The 16,635-nt window shown below is 55.6% G+C and overlaps 7 protein-coding genes across 7 annotated transcripts; 5 read left to right on the top strand and 2 right to left on the bottom strand.

The window, feature by feature from the left end:
• Positions 1–547: 547 nt before the first annotated feature.
• Positions 548–3,249, top strand: PG998_010704 (uncharacterized protein; the record flags this gene model as incomplete). Its single annotated transcript, XM_066877520.1, is given in 2 exon segments — positions 548–1,237; positions 1,252–3,249. The coding sequence occupies 2 exon segments, from the start codon at positions 548–550 to the stop codon at positions 3,247–3,249; spliced, it is 2,688 nt and encodes an 895-aa protein (XP_066726574.1).
• Positions 3,250–4,732: 1,483 nt separating this feature from the next.
• On the top strand, positions 4,733–5,888 carry PG998_010703 (dehydroshikimate dehydratase; the record flags this gene model as incomplete). Its single annotated transcript, XM_066877519.1, has 2 exons — positions 4,733–5,227; positions 5,295–5,888. The coding sequence occupies 2 exons, from the start codon at positions 4,733–4,735 to the stop codon at positions 5,886–5,888; spliced, it is 1,089 nt and encodes a 362-aa protein (XP_066726573.1).
• Positions 5,889–6,380: 492 nt separating this feature from the next.
• PG998_010702 (quinate permease) lies at positions 6,381–8,295 on the bottom strand (the record flags this gene model as incomplete). Its single annotated transcript, XM_066877518.1, has 5 exons — positions 6,381–6,683; positions 6,758–6,855; positions 6,924–7,103; positions 7,171–8,085; positions 8,175–8,295. The coding sequence occupies 5 exons, from the start codon at positions 8,293–8,295 to the stop codon at positions 6,381–6,383; spliced, it is 1,617 nt and encodes a 538-aa protein (XP_066726572.1).
• A 1,477-nt stretch (positions 8,296–9,772) lies between these two features.
• On the top strand, positions 9,773–10,808 carry PG998_010701 (uncharacterized protein; the record flags this gene model as incomplete). The annotated part of the gene is made up of 2 exons (XM_066877517.1): positions 9,773–9,992; positions 10,066–10,808. The coding sequence occupies 2 exons, from the start codon at positions 9,773–9,775 to the stop codon at positions 10,806–10,808; spliced, it is 963 nt and encodes a 320-aa protein (XP_066726571.1).
• A 239-nt stretch (positions 10,809–11,047) lies between these two features.
• On the bottom strand, positions 11,048–12,171 carry PG998_010700 (uncharacterized protein; the record flags this gene model as incomplete). Its single annotated transcript, XM_066877516.1, has 3 exons — positions 11,048–11,813; positions 11,873–11,924; positions 11,982–12,171. 3 exons carry the CDS (start codon positions 12,169–12,171, stop codon positions 11,048–11,050), a joined length of 1,008 nt encoding a protein of 335 aa, XP_066726570.1.
• Positions 12,172–13,262: 1,091 nt separating this feature from the next.
• Positions 13,263–13,852, top strand: PG998_010699 (catabolic 3-dehydroquinase 1; the record flags this gene model as incomplete). Its single annotated transcript, XM_066877515.1, has 2 exons — positions 13,263–13,454; positions 13,577–13,852. The coding sequence occupies 2 exons, from the start codon at positions 13,263–13,265 to the stop codon at positions 13,850–13,852; spliced, it is 468 nt and encodes a 155-aa protein (XP_066726569.1).
• A 1,042-nt stretch (positions 13,853–14,894) lies between these two features.
• On the top strand, positions 14,895–16,287 carry PG998_010698 (uncharacterized protein; the record flags this gene model as incomplete). Its single annotated transcript, XM_066877514.1, is given in 4 exon segments — positions 14,895–15,159; positions 15,253–15,377; positions 15,392–15,505; positions 15,559–16,287. The coding sequence occupies 4 exon segments, from the start codon at positions 14,895–14,897 to the stop codon at positions 16,285–16,287; spliced, it is 1,233 nt and encodes a 410-aa protein (XP_066726568.1).
• Between the last annotated feature and the right edge of the window lie 348 nt (positions 16,288–16,635).

The raw sequence follows: 16,635 nt of genomic DNA, 5'->3' as shown, positions 1-16,635 counted from the left end.
CGCTAAGACAAAAGAGTGGCTTCTTCTCCAGCGCGTACCCCAGGCCCAGCAGCCCCCCAGCTCAGGCCCAAATGCAACTGAGAGCAATTGGCTCCAGGCGGGGAAGATTGGTCCAATGGCGAGTTGCTATCTCCCCCAGCCAGCCAGCCTTTCTGTGCATACGCTGACGGAGCATCCCATCCCACCACCCAAGCATCGATCCGGATCTACATGCTTTTTCGAAGCATACCTTGCACTTGACTGACTACATACACATTTGTCTGCTCGTACTTCATCGTACGATCAACTGCTTGCTCCTTATCTATACAACCCGCAGGCAGATGGCAGCCCTCGTCCATGGCACACCGACCGTCAAAACCCTCCCAGCTGCCGTAACAGTCGCTGGACTCTTTGACAAGTGAATTTCTCAACTCCCAATAATCAATGCCTTTACGGTATGATATGACGACGACGGTCCCTATGTCTCCAGAATAACGTCCCGTGAACGACTATGTTTCCCCTACACTCAGCCACTCCCACGATGGGACTGAAGCGCCCATTCTCCGCCATGGCTGCCGACGAGACGAACTCGAAATACTACGGACTGTACGCAGACCGCGATACAGCCGAGCGGCCTAACAAATCCCCAGCTAGCCGGCCGCACTCGTCTTTAGATACGCCTCCTAGGTTCTATCCAAGCAGAGTAGAGACGAAGGACGCAGCTCCCGGCTCGCAACACCCTTCAACCAATGGCTCAAGATCCTCCAGCCACTCACCGCCATTGCGATCTTCCTACGAGAACACCACGTTGCGATTCGAACCCAATGCCTCGGTGGTTTTGGTGGGAATGCGTGGCTCCGGAAAGTCGACCTTGGCAATCATTGCCTCCACAGCCATGAAGAGACGAATAATAGACACCGAGAAGTCGTTTCAAGAGGCCGCGGGCCTTTCAACCCACGCGTTCAAGAAGACATACGGTGCGACGGAGTGCCAAAGACGTCAATATGGAGTACTGCAGAACATATTAGTCAACCATGGACGAGATTGCATCATAGTCTCGTCCTGGATGGAACGCTGCGTGCAGAGCCTGTTGGAGGACTTCGCTGTCTCTCATCCAGTCGTCCATGTGATGAGAGAGTCAAAATCCATCGCCAGCTATCTGAAGGTGACGGACGAGAGAAAATTCCATGAATTGCTCATCTACGCAACCACCACGTTCCGCGCTTGCTGCAATCTTGAGTTTTTTAACATCTCAGAAGTGCCTCCCAAAAGGGGGATTCAAGCGTGGTCGAGTCCACTGCCGTCGTTAAAGAATCGGGGCAAAAGTCTCCCACTCCTTACATGACCCTGAAACGAGCAGAGAGGCACTTTCTGAAATATCTATCCATCTTCATGCCGGAGGGCTCTATACCATATGTGGAGTCGGCTTTTCCTTTGGCCTCGATACCAACTGAAAAGCGCCAATTCACATACGCAATGTCCGTCCCGCTATCGAAGCTGATTCTAGAACAACTGGATATCGAGGATATCGAGACTGGAGTCGATGCCATTGAGATAGTGGTGGATGATGCTCTCGTGCAGCCCGGCCAAGATTCTCGACTGACTCCGGAGCGCGCAAGCCAGATCAGCAGAGTGGTTGGGCATATTCGGCGAAATGCGGTGATTCCCATTATCATAAACGTCGTCTGGCCCTCCGAAGGCTCTGTCAACGAAGCTCAAAGGTTGGTGTATACGGAACACCTACAGCATGCGTTGCGGTTAGCTCCAGAGTACATTACTATCGATCTCAGGCTTGATGACCGCTGGTTCCATCGCATTATGGCATCGACGAGATCCAGCAAGGTAATTGGTACGGTCAATATCAGGTCGAACCCGCCAGCATGGACAGACCCGGTTTGGACTTCATACTACAGAAAAGCCCGGAGTCTCAATTGCGACATCGTGCGTCTCTTACGACCAGCAATACAAGTTGAAGACAACTTTGAGATCAATTCGCTCCGGTCTGCCCTCCGAGATCTGGGACCATCCGAGTTGCCTCTCATTGCGTTCAATACGGGGCCCAAAGGCAGAAACTCACAATGCTTCAATCGCATTTTTACATCGGTTATTCCTGAACCACTACTACATCAACACCAGGATGATGACTCCGGCTCTTCATACATACCACCCGCACTTACAGCGCTTCAAGCGACATCCGCTCTTCACTCTTCCTTCATCATCGATGCGATGAAGCTGTTCGTTTTTGGTGCGAACGTGAGATGGAGTCTGTCGCCAGCTATGCATACAATTGCGCTCAAAGCTTGTGGGGTCCCCCACACCTATACGCCTTACTCGACAGACTCCCTGAGTAACATACGGGACCTCATTCACGATCCTCACTTTGCCGGTGCATCCATTGGCTTGCCGTTCAAGGTGGAGGTTATCAGCCTGACGCACTCGTTGAGCAGTCACGCCAAAGCCATTGGGGCTGTCAACACTCTAATTCCGGTGCGGCAGCTGAATACAGACGGTACCATTCCCGACAATGCGCTATTCTTCCACTACAGGAACCGCGCAGGTCCAGTATTAGCATTGTTTGGTGAGAACACTGACTGGATCGGCGTCAGGGCGTGCATCCGACGAGGGCTGTCGCCTGCAAACGCTGTGCGGCCTACTTCATCGGGACTTGTTATCGGAGCTGGCGGCATGGCACGAGCAGCTGTTTACGCTATGCTACAGCTTGGTGTGCGGAACATTGCTATATACAACCGCACGATTGAGAACGCGACGAAGCTCGTCTCTCACTTCTCGAGACTTCTCGCTCGCCACGATATCCCTCTACTGGGCGCCGGCTCTGATTTCGAAACCAAATTCCACGTTCTCCGCTCGACGGAGGATGCTTGGCCCACCGAGTTCAGGCCACCAACCATGATCGTGTCTTGTATCCCGACTCACAGCGTGGGCGACTGCCCACCGCCCAACTTCACGCTTCCCGAGTCTTGGCTGCAGAGTCCGACCGGGGGCGTGGTGCTAGAGTATGCGTACAAGTACCTCAACACGCCCCTGCTGACGCAGATTCGCGCCGAGTCGTATCGCGGTTGGGTGGCGATGGACGGCCTCGACATCCTGCCCGAGCAGGGGTTCGCGCAGTTCGAGCTCTTCACGGGGCGGCGGGCCCCCAGGAGGCTGATGCGGGCGGAAGTGTTCAGGTCGTACCCGGACGAACAGGGGGAGGCAAACCAGCCGCAGCTGCAGCCGCGATTGGAGGATATAACGGAACAAGAACCGTGATTTCACGGCTATCGACACGAACTGTAACGAAGCATATGTGGATAACCCAATCTAGCCGAGCCATTGGGCCATTGATTGAGATCTCCGAGTCACGCCACTTTATGATATCAGTTACCCAAGAACCCGGTATCTGACTCCCTTGGGGGTTCGCTACGTAGCAAACAACGAAGTGTCATACCATCTAGAAGCTCAACATGCAACGCCACATTGGCGGTCAGGAACTAGAGTAGCAAGGTTTCATAGATGCACGCAAGCACCATAACCACTCATTCAAGCAAACAGTTTTGAGCACAACCCACAACCTAATCTATCGATCTGACAGTCGGCACCCAATAACAGACAGGCCAAACAAGGTCATAAAACTGCAAATTTGAGAAGTCAGTCCCCGAAGCTTACTAAGGAATGGAACATGGGTAACTGCCAATATGAGCTATCAAACGGATAAGGGAATGAATGACATTTCCATGGCAGAATCCCAGATAAGGGGAAACACCATGCACCATGATTCCGCATGCGTTCGTTAGTCATAACTGCGGAATCCCCTAGCGGTGTGAATGTTCAGCCATGAATCGGTAGTGGTGGGGTTTGGTCGTGTATGTGTTTACCCGGGACTTTTCTCCAGCATTCATCCATCCCATCCCCAAGCAACCATGACGTCCACCCGAAGTAACACTCTCCCGCTTATCTTCGGCCCGGGCGCGTGGTTGCGACGGCATGCCACCGCGGTACTGTTCCGATCGCTCCTTGTGATACACGCGTACACGCTCGCTGGTCCGTTCGAGGGGCGGCATGGTGTAAGTGACAAGTCGCCTGTGTGCTGTGTTGGCGCCCGCCGCAGGGTCCCGAGCAGCAGCAGCAGCAGCACCAGGAGAACAATGTGCCCGCCGCCCACCGACCGGGGAACAGCTACCGGTAACATGTGCATGCCCGTTTTACTCAAAATGCGCCATGCTCCCTTGCATCTACTGATCTGTCATTTGATCGTTACTGACTCTATCTGAACGCTGTTCATCCCTTTGACCACTCATTGGCCTATCGTGTATCACTCGCCGTCGGCTTTAGCGTCTTCCTTCTGTGTGATATCATATCTACACAAGTCCTTGTGCTTCAAGGGAGTCGACAGATGAAACGTGCATATCACGCCACTCTCTGAAATATCGGGACAGAATCAGAGCAGCTTTGCGCTGGGAAGGAAATAACGTGAGAACGTTTGGGTTCGCGTGAGCCATCCTGCCACCCGCACCACCGCCGCCCCGGTCACGTGCCCGTACGTTTTCTTTATTATATTATTAGATAATTCGGTTCTCCTTCCCTTTCTCAGCAAAGGCAGGCTTCTATCTTGATTCCATACCTTCCAAATACCCATCAGATATTATAATAGTTCATATTTCCTTCAGAGTCGACCATCTTATACATTTCATACCCCTTTGGAGAGAGCACAGAACCCTTGGACCACAGAATCGAAACAACAACACAGAAAAGGATGCCGTGCAGACTAGCCATCACGTCCATGTCCCTGGGCCGCTGCTATGCCGGCCACTCCTTCTCCCATAAGCTGGACATGGCGCAAGCGTACGGCTACAAGGGAATCGAGCTCTTCCACGAAGATCTCGCCGACATAGCCAACCAACTCGGCCACGCCTCAGATGAGGAAAACCAGCTGGAAGCCGCGGCCCTAATCAGGCAAATGTGCCAGTCGCGGGGCCTGGCCATCCTCTGCCTCCAGCCCTTCGCCGGCTACGAGGGCCTCCTGGACCGCGCCGAGCAGGCGCGCCGCCTCGACCAGCTGCGCTTCTGGTTCCGCCTGGCGCGGGCCCTGGGCACCGACATGGTGCAGATCCCGTCAAGCTTCCTGCCGGCATCGCAGTGCACGGGCGACCGCGCCCGCATCGTCGCCGACCTGCGCCGGGTCGCCGACATGGGCCTCGCCGAGGAGAAGGTCCTGCCCACGGGCGCCCAGCAGCGGCCGATCCGCTTCGTGTTCGAGGCCCTCTGCTTCGGCACCCCACACCGACACCTGGGAGGCCAGCTGGGAGATCGTGCAGGCCATTGACCGGCCCAACTTCGGCCTGTGCCTCGACACCTTCAACATCGCGGGGCGCGTCTACGCGGACCCGGCGTCGCCGACGTGCTGCACGCCCGACGCCGGCGCGGCGCTGCGTGAGTCGCTCGCGCGCCTGCGCGCCCAGGTCGACGTGGCCAAGGTGTTCTACGTGCAGGTGGTGGACGCGGAGCGGCTGGCGTCGCCGCTGCGGGCGGGGCACGCCTTCTACGACGCGGCGCAGCCGGCGCGCATGAGCTGGTCGCGCAACTGCCGGCTGTTCTACGGGGAGCGGGAGCGCGGGGGCTACCTGCCGGTGCGCGACGTGGCGCGGGCCATCTTCCACGGGCTGGGGTTCGAGGGCTGGGTCAGCGTCGAGCTGTTCCACCGCCGCATGGCGGACCGCGACCCGGGCGTGCCGCGCGAGCTGGCGCGGCGCGGCGCCGTGTCCTGGCGGAAGCTGGTCGCGGACTTGCAGCTTCGCGTCGAGGACGAGGTTTACGACGAGAGGGTGGAGGCGGCGGGGCTCGTGACGAAGAAGGCGATGGGGATGGGCGGCGGCGGCGGTGCTGGGGAGAGGGTGGTGGCTTCATTGTGAATGATCTCTAGGTACTGGGGTTGCTTACACTTGCCCCGTCAGATTGTTTTCGGTTTTTATTCTCTATAGCAAGCGTTTCTCTGTCTAAGCCATGACCCTCAACATATCAGAATGATTTTAAAGAACGACTACTCATCGGTGAAAGATAAAGTGATGATATTGAGAGTCAGAGTGAAGCCCTTCGTTCCTATGATGAAAGTTATCCAAATATGTGTCAGTAGATGTTGATCAACGGAACGACGTATAACAGTCATCAGCACGGTGAACTTAATTAATATTAATGCTGACGAGTAGGTTATTATAAATAAATAGTGCTTAAGCAAATAAAGTGGTTATTACAGGAAATCCAAAACAGTAATGTGCAATTTATAGCAATGGCTTTCGTTATTTTCGATACTCGCTAGATCTTGCAGTGCTATAATGTCCCTATTTAGAAGGGGTAGAAGGAACGGCACCCTCGTGTCTACTTGGGGACTCTATCTATCTATTAGCTCAAACGTTCTCCTTCTGCTCCACCTTCTCCTTTCTCTCGGAGAGGTCGACGCCCTCGACGGCGTGGCGGAAGTCTTCGTCCTGCACTCGCAGCTCCTCCATGATGACGTCGTTGGCCTTGCGGACGGGCCGGATGGCAAACAATCGGTCCATGTGCTCGAGCGGCACCGCCTTGGTCTCGGGCACCAGGAAGTAGGTGAAGACGACGGAGAGGATCATGAGCGACGCAAAGAAGAAGTAGACGCCGTAGCCCATCTTGAGGAACATCTGGGGCGTGAACCGGGACACGATGAAGTTCCAGAACTGCAGACAAGTTAGCTCAGTCGGCTCATAGATCGGGGGACTCTGTGCGATGCGCGAGAGGGTTTGAAACATACCCAGTTGTTAGCGGCAGCAGATGCCTGGCCCAGCGCTCGAGTGTTCTGATCGAACATCTCGGAATTCAAAACCCATGGAGTTCCGTTCCAACTGGGGGCTACACACATGCGCAATTAGTATAAGGCACTACAATGACATATGGACAAGAATTCGGGCTGCACTTACTATAGAAAAATGTCCACAGGTAAAAGAAAAAGATGGCGGCGATACCACCGCTGTCGAGCGGGCTTCCCTCGGGTCGGTTTGCAGTGTCGGCGATCTTGATGTAAGCACCGATGAACCACATGCAGAGACTTCCACCGATCGCGCCGTACATGAGCAGCTTACGACGGCCAAGTTGATCAACTAGAAGAGGAGCAGGATGTCAGTATAAGCAGGCAGTAAATGGGCGAGGAGGACAGGCGAGACTTACTCAGATACAGTAACCATCCAAAAGTCACGACGGTCTTGACGACGCCAAAAATGCCCGTGGTCAGCAGAGCCGAGTTGGTGCCCGTGATGCCGATACTCTTGAAAACGGTGGGGCTGTAGTAGTTGATGGCGTTGATACCGCTGCCGTTCTGCCAGAAGAAGAGCATACCGCCGAGAAAGAAGCGCCACTGGACCTTGGGCTGGCGGAGAGCGGCGAACGGCTTCCAGAAGCCCGCACCGACCTCCCGCTTGTAGCGCTCGAGGTCCTCGTCGATGTAGTTCACCTCCTCGATGATGTAGACGTCGTCGCGCGGGAGGTCGCGGATCCAGCACAGGTTGTCCATGGCCTGATCGCGCTTCCCCTTGGAGAAAAGCCAGCGGGGCGACTCGCGCAGCCAGAGGGCGCCCAGGGCCAGCAAGCCACCGGGGATCAGCTGGACCGCGAAGGGGATCAGCCACTGGGTGTGGCTCGGCTGCATGGTGGTGTTGACGCCGTAGTTGATCCAGAAGCCGACGAGCCCGCCGAGCTGCCAGCCCAGCTCGTAGATGCCGACGATGCGGCCGCGCACGGCGGGCGGCGCCAGCTCGGAACAGTAGATGGGCACGATGTTGGACATGCCGCCCACGCCGAAGCCGGCGAGCACGCGGCCGGCGAGGATCAGGCCCAGGCCGCGCGCCGCGTTGGCGCCCAGCATCAGGCCGGCGCCCAGGACGAAGACGAAGGAGAAGACGAAGAGGGACTTGCGCCGGCCGAGGAAGTGGCAGGTAACGTAGGCGAACAGGCTGCCGAAGAAGGCGCCGGCTTGGTAGACGCTGACGATGTTGGCTTGCAGGAGAGCCTTGGCGTCCTTGTCTAGGCTCTTGAAGTTGAACTCGTCCATGAAGGATGGCAGCGCCAGAGTACCGCCGATGAAAGCTGTTTCGTAAGGCAGGGCATGTTGTCAGCGGCGAGTACACACGGGGGCAGTGCAAGTAATCGAGATACTGCAGAGTTTCAAAACGAACCAGAGTCATAACCGATGGTGCAGGAGGCGAACGAGGCGATGGCCGCGCACGTATACACTCGCCAGTTGTACACGGCTTTGGGCGTCGGCCTGTCCTCCTTAAGCTGGAGGAGTCCCACCATGTTGGAAGACTTTTTATGACCTCTCGCCCAATGGCAGCTTGGCGCAGGAATATGAGAGACAGCCCAGGATGTATAGAAGGCGTAACAATAGCCTAATGCTTCCAGCCAAGGCGCTCAGATAAAAGATGAGACACTTGGGGCTTTCCTCTCTACTGGCGACAGAGAAAGGTATCTGAGTCAAAGGCAAGAACTCCGGTCGTGGCGAGGCGGCCGGGGTATTAATGATAGTGAAAGAATCTGGGGCCCCAGTTTGTTGACAGCGCAGAACCCCTGGAGTAGAAAGCTACGACGGACAGGGCGAGATCTGGGGTAAAGCGAGCCTTGCTGTGTTAAGCTGCCAAGTGCCGAAACGAGTCCTCTTCAGCTATCATCGGTATGCTAGAGGGCGATGAGGCGTGAAATCCGGGGTCGGGAATAGATCTTGGACATGACGATTTCCTCTTCCGCCCTCCAATGGAAAAATGATTACTCTGCAGCACGACGCATGACTGGCTGGCTGGGCTTGCCGTCCTCCGAGTCAGGGCACCGTCTCCCTCAACCCTGGGCGGCGAGTCCTCACCCATTTCCGTCTAGCGCACATGGTGTCCGGTCGCCTGGACAGAATCGGAGACTGGTCGCTTGCACTAACGACGGTGATATCCACAGCGCATCCCTTGCATTCAAAGCAGTGTGTGTTGTGTGGGATGGAGAGCCAAATTTCCCATTTTTCGCGGGGCCAAGACGCTACAACAACGGCAATTCTCTGTGGTGTGGCTACTGGTTGGAGATGCCCCCGCGTCCGCGTCCCCGTTCCTTGGGAGAAACCGGTGTCGTCTTTGGCTGCCTTGATTCGTCCAATAGCTTGGATACTTGCTCCCCGGGACTACCATGACAAACCCCTGTTGTATCGGGAAGAACACTTAACCGGTGACAAGACGCGGTGTGTGTGCTCGGCTATTTCCCGCCAGCTGCCCTTCGTCCAATCTTGATAAACGCGAAGCTTAAAAAGGATTGCGCCAAGATGGCAAAAGAACGGATTCGTCTTTCCCACCTGCTCGGCACAGATGAGCAAGGGAAAAGAGAAACTCCGTCCTTTTCACCTTACATTGGAGAGAATGTGAATCTGGTTGGCTCTGCTTGCGGAAACACATCCGATCCCTGAGCGAGACCCGACTAGAGGCATTTTGACCAGCATGGAATCCCGTGGCGATCGTGGGTGGAGTGCGTCTTTCAATTCTGACTGCAGATGGTAAAATGTTCATCACGGATCGAGGTGGGCCGCTACCGCTACTGCTACTACTGGGCTTAGTTTGCGACGCCAATGCCATGTATTCAATGGGCAGGGAGAGTTGCCTATGCTTGTATAAACACTGAAGGCGGGCCAAAAACTAGAGTAACGGGCCTAAAGCAGTAGACAAAAAAGAGAAAAACAACCCAAAAGCCAGCTGCAACGCATTTCGAAAAGTCTATAGCATTTTAGCCCATCCAAGTTCACAGCATGACTACCACCGCCGTAGACACGAGCAATACTGCTTCCAGCCCACAGACGCAACTAGACCGCCATGGCTACCTCTTTGGCCTCAAGATCCAGGCATCCATGTCGCCGCTCTTCCACAAGACAATCTACAGCGAGCTAGGGCTGCGATGGGAGCAGAAGCTCTTTGAGTCTGCCGACATCCCGCAGTTCCTGCAGCTGATCAAAGACCCCAACTTCTACGGTAGGCATCCAGTCCCCATCCACTAGGACAAGAAGAGGAGAACAGAGAAGGGCTGACTTCTTCCCATGCGCAGGCGCCTCGGTGACCATGCCCAACAAGGTGGCCATCATGAAGCACCTGGACGAGCTGACGGAGGAGTGCCGCGAGGTCGGCGCCTGCAACACCATCTTCCTCAAGCAGGACCCCCTGACGGGCGCGCGCCGCTACTGCGGCACCAACACCGACGTCGTGGGCATCCGCGAGTCCTTCTACCAGAACGTGGCCGATCCGGACGCGCGGTTCCACGACCGCCCGGCCCTGGTGGTCGGCGGCGGGGGCGCCGCCCGCTCCGCCGTCTACGCGTTGCACAAGTGGATGCGCGCCACGCGCATCTACCTCGTCAACCGCGACCCCGCCGAGGTCGCCGCCGTCGTCGCCGAGTGCACGGCGCATGGCTACGGCGGCGACCGCCTCGTGCACGTCGCCACGCCCGAGGAGGCCGAGAGGCTCGAGGCCCCGGGCGCCATTGTGGCGTGCGTGCCCGACTTTGCCCCGCGCACCCCCGCCGAGCACACGGCGCGCGACGTCGTCCGCACCTTCTTGCGCAAGGAGCGCAAGGGCTCCATGTTGGAGATGTGCTACAACCCGACCCCTTACACGGAGCTCGGCGGCCTCGCCGAGGCGGAGGGGTGGCAGGTCATCCTGGGCACGGAGGCGCTGATCTGGCAGGGGCTGGAGCAGGACAGGTTTTGGACCGGCATCGCTGTCAAGGACTTACCCATTCAGAAAGTTAGCGAGGTGATCGCGGCAAGATTGTCGCAGATATCCAAGCTCTGATTGAAATCGATCTCGCGCCGGTTTATAGCCATGGCCTTTTGGGGGAGGCAATCGCATTCAAGTTCGGGCGCCTATGGCGAGAAGCATTTACAGGAGTCAAGGAGCGCATCGGATATTTTTATTAATTTAACATTGCATTTGTCATCACTGATCAGCAAGCATTGACACTATGTGAATTAAGTACGCAACGATGAGTGAGTTATCGCATATAATATTCAAAAGAGCAGAGTTGCCCAACACTATGCTCCTGGCCGACTGTAATCAAGATGCCTAACACGTCGCCAAACCTCGCGCACCACTCTTTCCTGCGACTGGCGTGCGGACTCACCGGTAGCCGGCGATGGTCCCGCCGGCCGTATGGCAAGGTACAAGCGGCTTCCCAACCGCACATCCTCGATGGGCGCATTGTGCGTGTCCTCGGGCGGATTCGCCGTCGTGACCAAGCCGCCCGCCTCCTGCACGATGGCGATGCCCGCCGCCACGTCCCACTCCCAGCACCCGCCCTCCCACCAGATATCGAAAGCGCCCATGGCGACGTAGGCCAGATCCAGCGTCGCGCTGCCCAGGCTGCGCACGCCATGCACCATGCCGCCCCTGCCGCCGCGGCCCGCGGGCTCCGCGGCCATAGTCAGGAAGCTGTCGACCTTGCGGTGCAGGTTGCCGTCGGCCTTGTCCTTGCGGTCCTTGCCCCACTCGACCGACAGCACGCAGCCCTGCGGCGCGTTCGGCGGCAGGGGCTGGTTCTGGATCAGGGGCAGGCGCTGCGTCTCGTTGAGCCAGGCGCCGCGGCCGCGGCACGACGAGAAGAGCTGCGCCGTGAAGGGCGCGTAGATGACGCCGATGACGGCCTGGCCGCCCACGATGAAGCCGATGCTGACGCAGAACATGGGGAACAGGTGCGTGTAGTTGACGGTGCCGTCCAGCGGGTCGACGCACCACGTCGGCTCGGCGCCGATGAGGTAGTCCCGCGAGGCGCCTTTGGAGTATGACTCCTCGCCGAGGAACCTACAACAATATTATATCAGCACTCTGATGGCTGATCCTCGTAAAAATTGTATGCCTACTTATGTGTTGGGTATTTCTTCTCTATGGCGCTCTTGATGAAAGCTTCGACATCTTTTTGGCTTGTCAGTTTTACCCGAGGAGGCCCCAGAGTGGAATTGAGTAGCGAACCTTCATCTGCTTTCGTCACGATATCGACGGAGCTATCCTTCTCGGTGATGACTTGCTCTCCGTCGCCCTGATCACTCCATCGCGCCCGCGCGAAGTTCATAAGGATGGCACCGGCATCCTTTCCGAGTTGCACCGCGAAGGTGTAGATCTCAGCTAATTCATCGTCGCTGATATGTTGAACTGAGGTCATTATCACATATATAAAGGGGAACTAAGTGTTCGCAAAAGAAGACCAGTTGATGGGCAAGGTATACAATGTCTTTCGCTATAATAGCTGTAGATACAGGAGATGTAACAATCCCGAGTCAGATTCGTATGGCCACTCCAGCAACACATAGCACACAGTTTGGACCGCCTCCAGCCGAAAGTCAATGGGGCCCGATAAGAGGAGCGGAAGAGCGGTTTCAATCCGCGCCTGTTCGGTTGTATGCCTTTATCTCACTGTTGGATCATCGGACAATAAATGGTGGGTTTGCCATATGAGGGGACGAGATCCACCGCCGAAGAGAGAGAATTGTGGGCGACTCGCAACCGGTCAATTGCACCTTGGGGGAAGTGGGAGCTGCTTCTGACTCGATTCGTCCACTTCTGAACTAAGAATGACTGGCGATTACATACCTGATGCCTACGCGTACACAAAGAACGCTGTAACAGCCAGAAGATCTACTAGTCAAGAAACTGCCCCCTCTTCAGTAGAGGGTGTTCCCAGGTAGTTGCTGGTTGTTCACCAAGTATGTATGCACAACTGCATGCAAGTGGAAGTGTTTATCCGTCTCGATTCCCTAGCCTGGCGGCAAAACACTTATCCAGCACAACCGAAATCGCACTAACGTTACCGGTATCCCGTACTAACCCACACTGCTACTCATTGGCTGGTACCTGGCTGTACCCCGGATACGTGTTTGTTTGAATCGCCGGCGGTTTATCTCATGCAGCACGGAAATTGAAGACATGTTTCATGGGGAATACGATGGATGATGTGAGTGGAATCAACAATCGCGTCAAGTTGAACAATCCGAGGTCCGGCAGCTTGCACATCCAGAGGTCAGAAAATCGGTACGTGAGAATTGTGTGCTCAACTCGAGGACCGACCACAATACAAAGACATCGGCAAAAGCGATTGGGCGCCATCAGCCTGCCCGTGGGGTAAAGACCACAGCCGGTTCAAATACTAGTTGACGTTTCACCGTTTCATACTTCTATCCAGATCCCCAAGAACAAAGCTGGGGCTCTATAACACATTTTATACCGGGAAATAAAACATACATACCAGTAGCCGTGATGCCTTCTCGCAACCTCTTGCTCATTAATGGGCCCAACCTCAACCTTTTGGGCACCCGGGAGCCTCATATATATGGCAGCACGACACTCAAAGATGTAGAGACAGCGACACAGCAACAAGCCTCTTCCCTTTCTATATCGCTGGCGACATTTCAGTCCAACCATGAAGGAGCCATCATAGACCGAATACAAGTACGTTTTCTCCTTCTTCACATTGAATGTCTGCCTCCCCAATACTGCAAACGCCCCTGGTAGACAGAAACTACAAGCAGTCAGTCATACTAACATGCTGTCGTGATTTTTCCGGGAAACAGGCAGCCCGGGAAGAAGGCGTCGACGCCATCATCATTAACCCGGGCGGGTTCACCCACACATCGGTGGCGATCCGGGACGCGCTCCTGGGTGTGGGCATCCCCTACGTCGAGCTGCACGTGTCCAACGTGCACGCGCGCGAGGCGTGGCGGCGCGAGTCGTACTTCACGGACAAGGCTGTCGCCATGGTATGCGGCATGGGCGTCTACGGGTACACGGCGGCCATCGAGTTCGCGGCGCGGCACATGAAGACGGCCGCCGCCAAGGAGAAGCTGTAACTAAGTCGCTACATGTTTGGTCGACCCGGCTGTTCTGGAGGAAGGATAAGCCATGCGGAAGAGACATCACTTCTTAAGTCGGGCAATTTTGTATCACATAAACCGCTCTCGCCCTTTCCTGACACATTCCAGGATAACGTATGTACCCATTCAATCTACTACCAAGCTGTGAAGAACATAATCTCCTAGGTGTGCTATGCTCTCTGATGGGAAGGATAGGCCCAGGAAGATGCCCCGCATCAGCCCAAGACTCGAACCGAACTTGGGAGCTTCGAGCTTTCCCCAGACTACCCCGCGGTCGGGAAGCGCCTAAAAACAGTTGATCCACGTGGAAGCAGCGCCAAAACAATCAATCAAGTTCGACAAAACTCCTGCACCACCAATCCAAAACCTGGATATACAGATAGTGACAGGATGAATTATGAATGTAGCTCGGCCAGATAATGCTCCCCCTTTTCTTTTCCCTCTTTCTACCTTTCTTTCTCAAAGATAGAGAACCACACTCCGGACATTCCCGTACTCATCATTCGGTCGCAGACGTTTGAAGTCGTTCGTACCTGCAGCGGGAAGCTAATGGATCCACTAGGGAGGTCGGTGTAGCTCCGACTGCGCAGTTCACCGTTCTTTGTCAATTAATGAGAATCAGAAGGAGGAAAATGATTGATCTTGTGACGAGAGCAATCACGACTGGACTGGACTCAACGATTCAGGAAGCCTCAACGGGAACATCCAGCAAATAGCGGTAAATTGATGTGACTTCAGAATTGGCAATGTTGACGCTGAAAATGGAAGGGGGCTAGAAGAAGCGGATGTTGCCAGCCTTATTTTTTCTAGACCCTGCAGCTTCAAACTTTTTCCCATTATTTTCCTTGGAGCTACCGGACGATCAGCCCACCACACAATCGAACCGCGACAAACTCACTGGCAACGTCCCTACCAACTCCATTGGGCCTCAAAGATAGGATTATGAGATAGTCGTTGGCCTGCAGCTCCTAGGGCGTTTACTTTTCTTCTTCGAACGTCCATAAATTCCTCATCCACCATGTTCGAGAACCTCTGCACCCTCCCGCTTAGCGCGGAGCTCTTCAGCCAAGCTGTGCACCCAACAGAACCTCTGCTTGCGGTTGGCCTGTCCAGTGGCCATGTCGAGTGTTTCCGTCTGCCTGCGGCTGACAAAAGCGCCGAAGATAGCGACTCGGCCGACGCCAGTATCCTCTCGGACGGAAAGGGCACCATAGACACGGTCTGGCGCACCCGTCGTCACAAGGGCAGCTGCCGCACTCTGGGTTTCAGCAACGATGGCTCAGGTAAGTCATGGAGCCCTCTGCATTCTTCGACGGGTTGACGTTGGCTTTGACGTATCAGGGGCGTGATTGACTAACTGTAGTGACTTCTTTCAGCTCTCTACTCGGCCGGAACAGACTCCCTACTCAAGCATTTCTCCCCCACGACAGGCCAGGTCGCTTCTAAGTTCGCGATCCCCTCGATGAACCCGAATGTCCCGGACGCCCCGACCCTGATCCACGTCCTGTCCCCCAGACGCTCCTCCTCGCCTGCGACTCGGGCGCCCTGCACCTGCTCGACCTTCGGGACCACGCGCTTGCCAACTCTAAACCGCAGCAAAGGCACTTCCCCACGGCGACTTCGTTTCGAGTCTGACGCCTCTCCCGCCCAGCGCGGAGAGTACAAGTGGATTCAGCAAGCAGTGGATCAGCACGGGCGGCACCACGCTCGCCATCACGGACCTGCGACGTGGCGTCCTGGTACGCAGTGAGGACCAGGAGGACGAGTTGTTGAGTTCTGTCTTCGTCAAGGGCTTGGGCCCCAAGAAGAACCGCGAGAATGGCATTGCCGCCATTGGCACGGGTTCGGGAGTCCTTACCCTCTGGGACAAGGGCGCCTGGGACGATCAGACGGACCGCATCATCGTAGATAGGGACGGCGAGAGCCTGGACTCTATCGTGCAGGTACCCGAATTCGTTACCGGCGGCCAGAAGAAGGTGGTGATCGGCGTGGGCAACGGCAACATCCGATTGGTCGACCTCGGTAAGCGTGAGGTCGAGGCCTCGTACAGCCACGATGAGGTAGAGGCCGTCCTTGGCGTGAACTTTGACTGCCAGGGCCGGATGATCAGCGGCGGTGGCCAGACGGTCAAGGTCTGGCAGGAGGCTGGTGCGCTTCAGGCAGAAGCCGAAGAGGAAGAGGAGGCGGATTCCGACGACGATGACTCGGACGATTCGGATGATGACGATTCGGATGCGGCTCCTGGGCCTGCCGAGAAAAGCAAGCGTCAGGCCGACAGTGATGAGGAAGACGATAGTGACGACAGTGACGACGGGAAGAAGAAGCGCAAGAAGCGAAGAAAGGGCAAGGCCCCTGTGGTTCTAGGAGAACATGGTGCGCATGGCATCTTGAAGTTCAAGGGCTTGGATTAATGGTGATGATTTAATCTTAGTCTTGGTGGCGGCTTGTATGTTATTTCTTCAGGCGTATGGAGATATACCCATTACCTGCTAAGCATTGAAACGAGCAACCCAGCCAATAGGCCGCTGGAATAAACCGGATAACGTAAACTACCATTAATAAAACACACCACATTATTCCAACAATAAATCACCGCCACATTATCCAGTGATATACCACCACGACATTTCATCAGCTTGTGTTGATTACGTCCCTACCCTTTGCACACACCACCCGTCCCTACTACCAATTGAATGGCTCAGCGAGGCTTTGGGTTGTTACTATCATGCAGTAGTGGTGGATTATTACAACTTATCAGG

The sequence above is a fragment of the Apiospora kogelbergensis genome (assembly GCF_038363985.1).
Source record: "Apiospora kogelbergensis strain CBS 113332 chromosome Unknown utg000007l_segment0_segment0, whole genome shotgun sequence".
Classification (NCBI taxonomy): Eukaryota; Fungi; Ascomycota; class Sordariomycetes; order Amphisphaeriales; family Apiosporaceae; genus Apiospora; species Apiospora kogelbergensis.
The sequence above is the reverse complement of the archived record's forward strand: the minus strand, read 5'-3'. Positions and strand labels throughout refer to the sequence as shown.